The sequence below is a fragment of the Arctopsyche grandis genome, chromosome 3, assembly GCF_051622035.1.
Source record: "Arctopsyche grandis isolate Sample6627 chromosome 3, ASM5162203v2, whole genome shotgun sequence".
Classification (NCBI taxonomy): Eukaryota; Metazoa; Arthropoda; class Insecta; order Trichoptera; family Hydropsychidae; genus Arctopsyche; species Arctopsyche grandis.
The window spans coordinates 26,446,777-26,462,237 of NC_135357.1; the positions used below are offsets into that span (position 1 = coordinate 26,446,777).

Here is a 15,461-nt window from a genome sequence, read left to right on the forward strand (position 1 = left end):
GCCAAATAACCAATTTGCAATCTCCACAAAGAGAGGTGCGAAAAGATAGTTTATAACAAAATATAATAAAATAAAATAATATATATTCTTATGAACAAACTTTCAAAACATCTGTTCCTGAAACGCACGTGATTTTTGACCGGTTACAAGAGAAAATCCACAAATAATGAAGGTAGTGTTGGTATTACAAAAAAATAGACAGGGAACAAGGAAGTAGAAATATCAATACAAGAAAATGCGATTCATCCCATTTGTCATTGGAATTCACAAGTGGTATATTATACACAGATGGCTTGGAGATACCATCTTCGCTTTGCTCTTTACGAAAGTTTTGGCTGCAGATAGTATGATACCAAGTAAATTAAAGCGGCACCTTGAAATTGTGTATTCTGATAACTTTGGTAAACCCATAGAATTTTTCAAAGAAAATTAGATCAGTTCAATAAACAGAATCAAACGATAAAGTTTCTGTTCCATCAAATGCATTGCTCTAGCATCGTACAAAGTTTCTTACAGAATCGCAAAATATATTAAAAAACAAAACAATAGGGAGACACTATTTTTGCCAGAATAATTGATATGGTTGAAATAATGTTCGGCGAATCATGTGCGAAACAGTTGCGACAAATACATTTGGAAGAAGAATTGTACTATTCTGTCAATTATATTTGTATTATTACATTTTTATAATTTAAAATTTGTATTATATTATGAAATAAAGGGGGAGAAAGGGAGGAGGTACCGAGATTCAACCTATTGCTACTGAGCTATCCAAAAGGGAGGCTTAGTAGCAATAAGTTTGGAAACTACTAGTCTTAAGTGTTTTTTGAATAAAAAAAAATGTAAAAGCAAACTTATGTATATTTATTCCGCAAAAAGCGAACTCGGGCATGTCACTAAAATTTCGATCACGGCACATCTAGCACCCAAAAATTCCATCAATCGAAAGCTGAACAAAGTTCCGTGATCGAGATTTTAGTGACTTGCGCGAGATGGCTTTTTGCGGAATAATCCGTTTACCATATTTATCATGTGGCTTAGGTTTTTTATGAAAAACTACATTATTTATTCAATACTACGTAATATACTAACTATATCAAAACATTCAAATTTAATTCAAATTATATAAAAGAAAACAAATATCATCAAACTTCTTTTGTTTTCATATGAGAAAAAATAGCTTGCAAGGTATTTTCAACTATCCGATAATCAAATGTTTTATTATTGAATATATACATATATAAAATAGACATACATTGCGAATAAATGCTTATTCTTTCACATAAATGCCCAGATATTTATTGCGATGTCTTTTTCTTTAAATAAAAGCTGACGCTTTATGCGAATTATCCATCCGACGAAACTACAAGCGATATTTATTACGACATCTGCCATTTTGAATATATGTGCGTACAAATATTGAACAAATTTGCTTTGTTGAACTTTCACCTCATTCGAACGTCCGTGCTTGTGTGGGTGAGTAAAAAAATGAATAAATTACTGCTGTCGATGATTTTTCTTTTTGCGTTTTGATTTGTTTGCTGTGGTTGCCCAATGATGGCAAATCTAGCAGGCTGTGATAAGGCGTTTGTCATTCGGTGTGCAAAAAAGTGTAATCATTCAACTTTCTCGCACACGTTAAGGCAAAACGCAAACGACACAATATTATCAATTAAATTCATTTTTTAGTGTTAATAATTTCTACCGGTGAACGTCCGTGCATATTTTGCACGTGCTTAATTGCGATTATTTGATTTGATACCGTCCAATACCTACGTGCGTTTACGTTTAATATTTGTTGAATTATCGGGGCTATTGCGTTTAAATGGTTGTACGGCAATAAAATCTGCAATTAAATGGTCAGATTAATTTTTTTATATCACTTTGAAAACATACCCAACTTTTTCACGTCGTATTTATGTTAATGCTAATGTAGTTCAAAAAAAATGTGGGTACTACATACATATATTGTGCGTGGATTTTCACAACGTTGAAATAATAATTGAGTGTTGAATGTAATTGGAATATACGAGTGTATACAGAAATGAAATGCAGAATTTGCTCGTGTTAACATGATTTTCCAAAAATATTTGATGCAACTGCTTAAGAAGATTATCATATGCATGAAATATTCGAATTCTATTCATTTTTTCATAACAATGAGAAAATTTTTCACGTGTAAACAAGATTTCTAAGAAAATTTCAAAATATTTTAATAATAAAAAATTATATCGCCTTTATTTTTCACACATCAGCGATAAACTTTTACCCGAACTGATTATCGTCAATTAAAAAAAAATTGTGACATTTGGTCTTTTTATCATTTCTTTAGCAATTGGTCGATACAAACGTTAACTAATCCACTTTATGATATCAATTATGATTGATTGTAATTTTTTTTACTAAAAAGGAACCCACTTTTCAATTAATTTTATTTCTTCTAAATCAAGATAACTTAAAAAGAAAACAACATTTCTGAGCTAAAATATTTGAACGTGAACAAAACAAACAAGGAAAATATGTTAGAGAAAATATATTTATTTCAAATTGACTCGTAATATCATAATTGAAAGGTGTACTTTAACCACAAATTGGAATAAATATAGAATGAGTAAAGGTCGAGGTTAGATTTTCCATCCGTAAACAGTTTTTATTTAGGAAAATCGTGTCTCTTGTTACATGCTCGCGAGCTTATCATTTAAAAAAAACAGTCAAATCAAATCAAAAGACAAAAAACATGAATATAAAAATACAATATCATGGAACATGTTTCCACAGATGCTTCTTTAAGAGTTGCGACCAGTTACAATTAAATTATATTTATATACATTATAATCTCGTGATGACGTATGGATTTGAAACTTGGACATTGAAGTTGATACACCAAAGCAAATGCACTAAAAGCATTATGGAACGTTGTATGCTTGACATAACGAGGAAATACAGGAAACAGTGGATAGAGTGAAAGAATTGAAATGGCGATGGGTGGGTCACGTGGCTTGAAGAATGGACGAAAGGTGGACAAAATAAGTGCTAGAATGTTACTCGAGAGAATGCAAACGAGTAAAAGGAAGACCGCAGGGAAGATGTGTAGACGAAATTAGGAAAATGTGTGGGGTGAGATGGATGAGAGTTGCGCAAAACAGAGACGAGTGGAAGCGTGTTAAACCTTCATCCAACAGTGGATGGTAAGTGGCTGTAGATGATGATATATGTATAATGATAGATGAATAGTGATATATGAATAGATGATAGTGCGTACTTTTGTATTGAAAGATTATTTTTGACCATTTGACAAAAAAAACTTCTATATATACTATTTGCTATCAATGTTTTTCTTGGCAGAGAATTTACCGCCATCTATTGAAAATTTTAATTAATCAATTTTTCTATCGGTGTTTTATATTGTTTATATGCAGGTAGGTAGGTAGTTTTTACCATTTTTTTTCATATTACATAATTAAATATAAATATTAAATTAAATATATTTAAAGCTAATTTGAAAAAATTCGACCGAAAAATTCGAAAAATGCGGTTCGAACCCAGGACCGATACATTTCTTCTAATTTTTTATTTATTTAATAACTTAATATGCCAACACCCATGCGACGATATGTCATCGGGTCCAACACTAGTTGAAAACAATAAAGTTACGTACCGTTTCCATAACTACGCAATATTGTACGCGTATGCGTATGCTATTGCCGAATGCTAGCTGTCGCCATGACGCTTCCATATACGATGTTAATTGAATAATATGTTACTTAAATGATCAATATACTTATAAAAATGTATCCCATGTTGTTTATTGTGTGATTTTTAATGCATCGTGCACTTTTTAACGATGCACTTGCCCAGAGAAGTTTTTATCGGACACCAAGCATCTCAAATACGACTGATGCTAAAATTATTTAGGAATATCTGTGGACAATCGTCACTTGACAACAATATAACGCCTAAAGCCACTTGTATTATTATAACATTTACATATCTGCTTGCAACACCCCCATCCCATGGTACACAGTCCTAAAAATCACCGCCATTTTGGTATGCCAAAAGATTCAAACATTGCTTTAAACGTGGGTTGGTTGGTTCCTTTGGACAAAACTAGGTGCATCTGTATGGTGAGTGGTGAGTTCATTGAAGAACTGCACTCGATGGGGGTGGGGGAGGGGTCGACACCCGAGAGTGGCGGAGGTCCCGTTCGTGGGGGCGCCGGGTGGGGCGCTCCGAGTGGAATCCCGAAGAGCGGAGGTGGAGGCCTGGAACCTGTTTGCAAGGCCCGGCCCTGGCGACAGGGCTGGACCTGATGCGGCCAAGAGCCGGCTGACGCCAGTACAAGTGCGGCCGTCCGCGCCGAGAGCACGCGATCGCGAACTCTCCATTTACGCCCATAATCCGACCAAACGACCGTTGAATATTTGAATTTTCGCGCGCCCACTTCGCCAAATTGAATTTCGTACGCATTCTTGAACGCTACACAATTTATTCACGGCTGTGGAAATCGGGAAAAGCGACTACACATTGAACATACATATGTAGTACTAACACGTGTATATTACATACAGGTGGAATTTCGCCTTTCCTTATTTTCCGTCCACAAATCTATCAAATTTGATGTTTATTTTTCGAGCTTTACACACTGCTATTATAATATACTAGTGGTTTTACTCGGTATTTGTAATATAAACCGCTTAAACGAGGCTAATCTACTAGTAAACATTTTATTAAATTTATTTGAAATTTTTTATTTTATTTAAATTTATTTGAATACTCATTTTTTTTTTATTTAATTGACTGTCACGAACAAACAAACATATATACTACGAATCTTTCGAAATTATATGTATACCAGAATCCGGAAATTATATGTATACATTCATTACTATTTTTTTATTAAATTTAACGTCACGGATTCTACCACCCAAAACTTATATACATAGTCTCTTTCGAAATTATATATATTACATAAATTATATTATACATATCAGTTATTGAATTTTATGCATAAAATGTGTGTTTGCCGCTATTTTCTAATTCGTGAAATGTTGTGGCTTTCGAGTGTTCGCTGAAAGAATTTGCATCGATTAAATTCGACGTTGAATTTCGTGTTATCGGAAATACATACACAGATAAAGATTTCGCACGCGTCAATATTTTAAATTAGTTTGTAATTCGGTGCATTTTCACTGTGAAATTAATGGAAATTTTCGGTCACAAGTCAAATTTTGACGTTGCAAATTTGTAAAAATAGACGACTATGCAATTTACATTGCGAAAAATGTAAATTCGATCGAATTTATCACGCTGAAAACGTATTATTAATGAAATTATGTATGCACATCGCCTATGATATATTTCGGTGGTTCGTTAAACAATTCGTGTGTGCTTTTACTTTTTTTTTCATTATTATTTTTTCTTCATTATCGAAAATTTACGATTTCAAAATAATATGCAAATGCGCCGAGCCGTGTTTTTGAATTAAATTTCATAAAAATGTAGTGTTTTTTTATTGTTAGCGTTTTCAGTCGAGTTCAACAGCACTCAATGAAATTTGAAAAGGAATGTGATCTTTGCGTAAGATGACGATCGATTTTATAACGAGTTTGTTATAGCGGTCACTCATGTAAATCAACCGGAAACTGTATACATATACAAAATAGCCAACACAATTTGAAAATAAATATTTTTGAATAGTTTTGCAATTTGTTAGTAAATAAACGTATGTATGTGTAACAATCGTGTCCGCCTATCTTCTTTCTATTTTTTCGATATTGTAAGGGGGATGAATTCTATTGGATCTTATTAACATGTGAATCTTATCTGCATGACACAACTGTTTAGTCCACTAATCTAATACTAGTATCGAACATTATCTTATCTGTTCATTTGAACGTACATACATACATAGTCTTATCGAAAAGAGTCGTCGACGTCCAAGTGCGATTATTATATACACAATATAATTCTAAAGATGTAATAAATTATAATTAATCAGAGATTATATCGTAAATATTATTAATAAAAAAAAATGTTATGTTACAGTATATGTATGTTACAGTCGAAGTATATTTTCAGTTGTAATACATATATTCCAACTGACGTTTTAGGTCATTCATATTCGAATACAATTCAACTGGTAAATTATATGTCTATAAACGCAGATATACTTTCAACATTGTGCGCCAGTTGTAATATAACAAATGAGTTTTGATAGCTCTGGTGTTTTTACGAATGCTTTAGAATTCAATAATGCGTTAATATTTGCTAGATATTACGAATAAAGTTAATGAGTATCGTATTAAGATAGCTCTAAGAATGTGTTCAAAACAACAATGTGACTTTCCAACTCAATTTACTAGTCGAGAGACGTTTTTATGAAAACCTAACGTCTCCATCTAACACGGTATCAACTTTCAATTGAACTGTATTTTCAGTTGTAATATATTCTGACTAGTTGGAATGTAATTCGCCATATGAATCAACTTTCCGCTACCTATCTACGCCCATACTACTGTCCCCGATGTTTTAAAACTCCTATCCTCTAACAATATTTCTATCAGGCGACGACTCACTGATGCTACATTCCTTTTTAAGTGCATTATTGTAAAATAAAACTTTCAAAAATTTGACAATGAATATTAAAAATAAATATTCAAAGTAGCCGCTTAACAAAGCCACTATACTGGCTTTCCGAGCTGGAAGCCGAATATTCGGAGTTCAAGACGTTAAGCTCCTACATGATTGTCCCGATTTACTGAGTAAGGTTGGTTTCAGTCTCCTATTTAGGTATTCTAGACAACTTGCACTCTTTTCACTTAAACCTTATTCTATGTATTTATAACTCCAAAATATTCCTATCTACAGCGTGTTTATCGTATATAAAATGTTCCGTAATCCCTAAAATATTCCTATCTACAGCGTGTTTATCGTATGTTTAACGGGGAGCTGAATGACGTTGATCTATTCGTTATTTCCTTGCATCAATTTAGGACTGCCATCAGGAGAGTCTTGATTGATTGATCCATTTCTATTTCTATTATATAATCTTTATCCAATATTTTATGACTTTACGTTTTGCTATGCACTGTTCTACATATTTAGTCATGTTTTAGTTTTTATTCTTTTCTTTTTCATTTGTTTGTCTCTATGTACCATTTTATGTAATTTGTTAAAAATCTATAATTGGACTCGGATGATTGATACATTTCTACATCTGTTGTCTGTTGATTTTTCAATAAATAAATAAAATAAAACTTACGTGGGTTAGACGGAATATATTCCAAATAGTCGATATATGTACATATATTACAACTGAAAATACACTTCAACCATGTATAACGGTAGTTGGTACCAGGTTAGTTGGAATATAATCTAATTAGTCGAAATACATATATTTCAACTGGAAGATACACAATGATATTTCAATGGCGCTGATGATGAATGTCGAGTGTTCGTTCATAAGTGGTTATTTGACAATTTCTTCACGTTTTTCATCGCTTAAGATATTGTACATTCCTTTTAGATTACACTCTGCCCCACCGTTATGCACCTTAAAGCTCTAAACACCTGATTAATATTCAGGTGGGCCATACCGTAACGCCATGCGAAGATATGCAGTCGACGACAACGGCTTCGTCAGTTGATCGTTGGCCACCCGAGTGGTGATACACTTCTTTGTATGTACATATTCCGACACACGGTGCTCGTCATCCGTAGCAATTAGATCGAGATACAATTGATTATCAATATATTAATATAATTTCCGTGCATTGCGAGTTTGAACGGACCATACGCGCGGACGTGTTTCAAGTCGAGCTCGGCAAACGCGCGCCAATTTATTGTCACATTGCGAATTGAAATAATTGAATAAAAATCCAAATACGTCTAAAACCTACCGGTGTGCATACGTAAACTCAATAATCAATTATTTATTTATTAATAACGAAAATGGACGTTCTCAGGGATTATAATACCTATACTGTTGTCAGTGGTGCGATAAAGAGTTTATACGGACTTATTGTGTGATAACAGTGTGTCGTGACATTTCACCATTTTCGACGACGTATGGATACGTGAAGATCGTATCTGATGTTGGACGATCGGGGGAGTTTCGACTCCTCAGTGATGGCCTCGTATCAGGACTTGGAGAGGGATTGGAGTGCGCTGCCGGAGGACGTTGAAGAGTGGATTCATTCAGGTATGTCGTCGTTTTTAATAACACCGATTTGTTCATTATTTTTATGTATGTTTGTACGTGGATCGTTACTGAAAGATAACAGATTCCACTCATTCCACTTTCGTTATCTGGTAAAGATCGGATCTGTTCGTGCGTGGCGTTAGGCGATCGTCTTTTGCGGGTGTTAAAATCTTCGATATGTTGTGACAATTACATATGTAGAAGTTTTGCGATAATTCAATTCGCCACTATTATTTTATATACTAGTGTTGTACCCGATGAAATATCATCGCATGGGTGTTGGCATATTAAGTTATTAAATAAACATAAAAAATTAAAAGAAATGTGACGGTCCTGTGTTTGATCCGCACGCTGTCGAATTTTTTTTCAAATACATTTTAAATATATCTGATTAATATTTATATTTAATTGTTTAATATAAAAAAAATATGGTAAAAACTACCTACCTACCTACATATAAACAATATAAATTTTCAATATATGGCGCTAAATGCTCAGAGATTTATTTCTCTAGAGGAAACATTGGTGGCAAACAGTATATATAGAAGTTTTTTTCTTTCGTTATTATATTCGTAAATTTTGTTGGTAGTGATTTAGCTGTGACGTAAGTATGTATGTCGAATCGAAACAACTATTATAGTATGATGAGCGTTATCGCAGATACACACACAGACAGGATAGCGATATTATATATATGATTATTAAATTTAATGAAGCGTTGATAGTAAAATTAATTTCCGGTAATTAAATATAGCATTTTAATTACTTTTTCTTCATATGAATGTGTGCGATTTTGTATCACAATATTCTGTGTAGTATTTTTTTTGATTTTATTTACCACAAATAAGCCATAGTGATATTACATACATACTTCAGGGCGTCAGCTAAGCATTTATATATGAGTAATATAAGAAGATAAAATGAAATATGAACAAATTAAATGTGAGAACACATTTACGATCTCGAATTAAATAATACCTCAACCAGATCAGCATATTTTTGATTGAAAAAATCCAAATTAACTGAAATCTGGTTGAGGATATGTTATTTTGTATCAGGTTTTTCGTTTATTTCCTCTTATTATTTGAAATTTTGGACTGTGTGAAACATTTCCGAATGATTTAAATAATTTTTTTCGAAAGCCATAATGGAAACTGGTGTTATATTAAATGCAGTTGCAACCGGACGCAATAATACAAAGAAAAAATGCGAAAGTTCAATGTGAGCATATTATAGACATATAACTGTTGATGATGATAGTGAATATATATATACATTGTAGCGTCTAATTGGCGAATAGATAAGCAGAAGACAATGTTCGATGAATAGATAATAATGAAAATCAAACGGTTCAAAAAACCGCGTGAGAAATGCTTGTGATGCGTCTAAAAAGGCGCTAAAATGAATGCCAGCATTTTTTAAATATAATACTGATTGTGTCAAGATATTAAACGATTCACATGGTTGATTGATTGAATATTTTAAGTATAATACATATGATATATTCGTATGTAAATATGTATGCATACTTTTGTATACATATGTACACAGTATCGTGTGAAGAAAGGATTTCGTTTGAACGTTGTTGAAGGTGAACTAGTTGATAGGTGGATTTTGAACTATGTGGGCAACTAGACTTGTTTGCATAACATTACAAAATATGCAATTGAGAACAATTTATATTGTTGTATTGGAAACATATATGTATGTATATAATTTAGCATGCAGTTCAAATTCTGTTATAGACGGTGTATATTTTTGGATTACCGTAGAGACGGCCAAAAAACGCATACTTACCTATTAAAATATTCTTCTAAAGGTGCAATAATGTATTGGCAAATAGAATGAACCGTTAGAGCATAAATATTTAATCATGAAGCTGTTGTAAAGTTGGAATTCAAACGACTTCTTGTCCGATGCGTGATTTCATTTGCCTCGGACATGCGTGACAAAAGTTCAATGTGCCTTTGCAAATATGCACAGTCAGTAGTCAATGACAGATTATATATGTATGTATGTATGTATGTACGTGAAAAACTACACAAATGAATTATGTACAATTGCATCTTCGTGTATAATGTATGAACGTATGTATGTTTGTGTGTATGTACGTACGTGCACGGGGTTCGTAATTACGTCAATTTAAACGATGCGTTTTTATAGTAATAATTCAAAAAAATTAAACTATAATATAATAGAAATGCAACATCAGTAATTTTTTATTAAACATATGGGTAGGTTAAAGAAATATAATTTTGGTTTCGCTTTTATTTTTTTTCGTAATCATCTCTCAGGTGTTGTGTGTGGAAGAGAAGCGGTCTCGGAGGTTATCTAACCGGTTTTGTCAACGAAATTTAAAGAAAGAAAAATAAGGCGAATACGTGCACAGCAAAGAAGACAGGAACCCCGAGAGTATTAAATGTCGGAGTCTGAATGTGGAGTACCTGTGCATGCATTCCTTTTATATGCCTTTTTATTAACCTTAAGGTACTAATCCAGTTCTCTCTGAGAAAAATGAACTATTGTCTAATAACGCGTAGGCAACAATTGAGGCATCATTTTATGTAGGCATCATCGTATATAATAATTGTCTAATGCATACGTGCGTGCGTGCGTGTGTGTGTAGGAAGTACTTGCTGTTAACACCATGCTCCGTCTCTCTTTCTCCCCATGGAATCGTATATCGTGGAAAGAGACGGAGCATGATGAGTGTGCACAAGGTACTCACTCATCATGCTTCGTCTCTCTTTCTCTTCTTGAAATCGTATATCGTGGAAAGAGACGCGGCGTATCACTTCGTTCACATGATCGGTCGAAAGGATTTTTTTTTCAAAAAAATTAGTTGGATTTTAAATTATTAATTCCGTTGATCCGAATTGCGATATTTTACCGAGTGCACAATTATGTGCACACAGGCCACTAGTAATACTCTAGTGTTGTATCCGATGACATACTATCGCATGGGTGTTGTCATATAAGTTATTAAATAAAATAAATGTGGCGTCGGTCACGTATTCGATCCCAACGCAGTGGAATTTTTTTCAAATACCTTTTAAATATATAATTTAATGTTTATATTTAACTGTTTAAAATGGTAAAAAGTACCCACCTACCTAAATATACACAATATAAAACACCGATAGAAAAATTAAATAAAATTTTAATAGATGGCGGTAAATTATCTGCCAAGCGGAAATATTTAGTAGCGATCAGTATATATAGAAGTTTTTTTATTTTGTTATTGTATTCGTATATACGTTTTGGCAATGGTTTAGCTGTGATGTAAATATGTATGTCGAATCGAAACGACTACTATGGTACCGACAGAAGGACAAACAGACGTAATAGCGATATTATCGGTCTCCCTCACGGACCCGAAAGTGAAACGCCCGAAAACGCAAATATCGGAAGGCAAAGATCGAAAATCGAAAGATCTTAAGTCGAAAGATAAAAAAGGGTGCATGGTAAACGGTACATACTCACTTAATTTGCGCGAGCAGGATACAACAGGAACAAGAGGAACAGGCTTTCCCTCCCGTATTCTGCGCGCGCAAATTAAACAAGGCTGTATGACAAAAAAAAAGAGATAATTTCACCGCATGCCACTCATATATATTATATATATATATATATATATATATATATATATATATATATATATATATATATATATATATATATATATATATATATATATGTACATAGTACCGTTTACCACGCACCCTTTTTTTTATCTTTTGACTTGAGATCTTTCGATTTTCGATCTTTGCCTTCCGATATTTGAGTTTTCGGGAGTTTCACTTTCGGGCCCGTGAGGTAGACCCCGATATTATATACATATATGTATGTACATACATGATAACATAATCAATGTAGGTATCATTCTATCGTATTTGAATTATACACTTATATATAAAAATACATAAATATATCTATGGATATATGTAGGTAGTTATAAATATATTTATTTAATTTTGTTAAATGTTATATATTTTTTTGTGTCTAGCATATGGCTGCTTACGGCCAAATTCGAAATTGAAATGTTGTACGTATATCTGTCAAATGGTCGATGGTTTGATTACGTCGTTCAAACTATTAACGACTTTTTTTATATAACAGTAACCACCGTGACCTTATTTGCTTTTTTATGTTGATAATAAGTTTATGCAATTCATCGGTTCAGGTTGCCCGGTCGTTGAAGTTCTTACGCTGCATGATTATAACGATGTTTTATAGCGGCTATCGTTATAAAATGTTTTGTTTTGGGTTGATTTAAATCAGTGCTGCTTTTATTAAAAAAAATTATAATTATATTGGCGTCGTTAAATTTAAGCGAGTGATCAAATCTGACTTTGTTATGCAAGTTGAGAAGAAAATTGCACATGTTCACTTCTTTTATTAGACAATTTGGTCTGGGAATTGTAAAGTTTTTTCAATGTATGTATGCATAATGTGATATTTTTGTATGTATGGTACGTGATATGATAACGTGGTACAAGAGACTAGCTAAATTTACACGATGAACTTTCTTTAATTACAAGCTTTTTGTTATTTTTCATATGTTAAATAAAATAAAATATACCTACACAATAGTTGTCTATCAGTAATTATTTATATTTAAGACAAATAATAGACATGTCCGGTAATAAATTTGAAGAAATAAATTGATGTATGACACAGAATGGAGTGCATTTGGACGAACGAACGTTGGTTTTAAATCGAAAATGCCACTTTGACTGAAGAAAAAGAAAATTCTCCATAGTTGTCGCTATGATGATTGTAATGTTTCATGATCGATGTTTGCTAATTTTGACAATAGATGTCGTGTTAATAAAAATGGGTGTATACGTGTATGAAATTAATAAGATAGGAAGCGGATTACATTGGTGTTTCCCACCCACATATTCAAGGGTGGTGGATGTAGTAGAGAGAGTGAAGAGATTGAAATGGTGGATCACGTAGCTAGAAAAACGGACGAAAGGTTGTTAATATAAGTGCTAGAATGGTACCCGAGAGAATGTAAACTGGTAGATGGATGAGAATTGCGCAACACAGAGACGAGTGGAAGCATGTTGGAGAGGCCTTCATCGAACAGTGGATGGTGAATAGGGGTAAATGATGATAATGATAATGAGGTGTAGGATTTAATATGGATAACGCTTTTCACTTGTAATTGTATGCAAGTTTTAGTTAATTGACCAGGATTAGTCAACTAAATATTTGAAACAGAAATTTGACCTTTATAGAGTTGAAAAGTTTTGAAATATTATTGACATTTTTGCCAACCCTAATAATAGTAGTGTGATTCACACATCCTTATATTGATTGAAAATCGATTGTATTATATCATCATTCTATGTGACTGGTGTTTACATGTATTAATGTAAATGAGAGGTCACCCACAAGCTTCTTATTCATTATAATACATATTTATTATAATATTATGTGAAGATGTGATCACCGAATAAATTATTTTTGTACGTCTGGGGGGAAAATATGAAAGACAATTTATTTGGAAATGAGCATTTTAGGTATGAACGGTGCAGATATTAAATACATCGAGTTGCACGATATTATTGTTAAAATCCTAATTTACAACAGGTCAATGAATATAACTGTGCAATCGTATTAAATTCCACTTATAATATCTCCGTAAACCTTACCAGGCTCTGTGCAACGGATCGACCGTTATTTAATTTCGTACAGATCGACCGTACAACCTTTAAGAGACGGGAAACAGCCATTTGCAGATTACGATCTGGATTTAAAAATGATCGTTTCGATTCAGATTAACCCCATAATCACGCGGAGCCACCGCGGAGGAGACCTCCGTCGGTGTAACAGTCTTAATATCTCGCGAAGATACAGATTACTACTATCTTTGTTGCACAACCACGGTTCATATTGTGCCAACGATGACGACGATGAGATCAAAGTGAACTCTTGCGTGAAATTGTCGTAATGGTAATTTTTGCAAATCAGCGACGAGAGCACAACCACGGCTATTGAGGTAATGGACGTGCTTCGATGTTGACGCGCGTTGTGCAGACTATCAATTATATTTGCGGTTAAAACAATCGAGAATGACAAAAAATAACATAGGTGAATCGAATGACGAAACGTTGGGCAATTGTTCGTATTATCGAATATATTATTGGGTGGGTTACGTTCGATAATTCGAATTACGTGATACGATTGGCACCATTGCTTGGTGCACGATTCTTCGACCGAATTGCTGTTAATGGTTGAATCGATTTTTATTAGTGTTGGAAATGTTGTTTTTCTTATGTTATTATAGGCGAATTTCGATGCAACACGATTGTATTTTATCGGCTTTATATAGTGACTCTTTTTGTTGCCTAAAATGGAATACAACACGTTTGGAGTTTGACAGTTCTGGTCGTAGCACTGAAAAAAAATCGACCAGGCAGTAAGAGTAACGAGGGGATAATTAAATCGTGAATGGGCAATTAAAATTATAGATGCCGCTTAATGTTTAATAAAACGATTATTTATGTAATGTTTACTTTTTGATTTAATTTGTAATAAATTGTATTTTTTATTTAATATCTTATGAAAAAGACAGTTAAACTAAATAGGGTTATTGCAAAATATTCTCTAGTTCTATTAATCTTTTTTTAATTATTCTTTTTTATATTTTCATCATAAAAGTGCTCTTACATATTACGTAAAAACATAAGATTTCCTCAGCACGCCATTGTTACATACATATGTAAAGCCAGTATTATGACTCGGTGGTTGCTTTTGCGTTTAGCACCGAGGGGTTACGGGGGTCGATCCCATGCCAATCTTCAATGCTGCTGGTCAGACTTGGATATTTGTGACTCGATTTGAGAAGTCAATCGTTTCTTATCAGAGTTTGCCAATTTATCTGATTTCATTGTTGAAACGATTCCTCCATAAAATTGGCACAAACCATCCTACCGACTATGTCACCAATATCTGAATTTGATATATGTACAATATGTAAAAATGTATGTACAAGTCTAAATCCACAGATGTCTCTATGGATTAATTCATTAATTAATTAATCTTCAGAATGTCGAAATTCAGCGATTTATGTTACAAAAAATGCTGCAATGTTTGTCTAATAAAAATAAAATAAGAAACTCACCCTATAATTTTATGGTTTTAAAGTAAATTCTTGTTGGAAATTCTTTTGGTATGTGAAGGGTTCATATGTTCTTTATTGAGGGCTTAATGAATTTAAGCTCACATTTACATTCTATTTTCTGACTTT

At 33.1% G+C, this 15,461-nt stretch overlaps 1 protein-coding gene across 4 annotated transcripts in view; it reads left to right on the forward strand.

Annotated features, from left to right (window-relative positions):
- The window catches only part of Cen (cerebellar degeneration-related protein 2-like), a 76,504-nt gene that overhangs the window by 4,608 nt on the left and 56,435 nt on the right, over positions 1-15,461 (forward strand). Inside the window, exons 1-2 of one of the 4 annotated variants that reach the window (XM_077427636.1) lie at positions 4,335-4,568; positions 7,965-8,200. The exons of 1 other annotated variant lie outside the window; for it this stretch is intronic. In XM_077427636.1, the coding sequence (XP_077283762.1) occupies positions 8,092-8,200 (109 nt within the window). In that variant the 5' untranslated portion in view covers positions 4,335-4,568; positions 7,965-8,091. Of the gene's footprint in view, positions 1-4,334; positions 4,569-6,965; positions 8,201-15,461 lie in introns of those variants that run through there. 2 more of the 4 variants (XM_077427635.1, XM_077427637.1) reach the window with 2 other exon arrangements.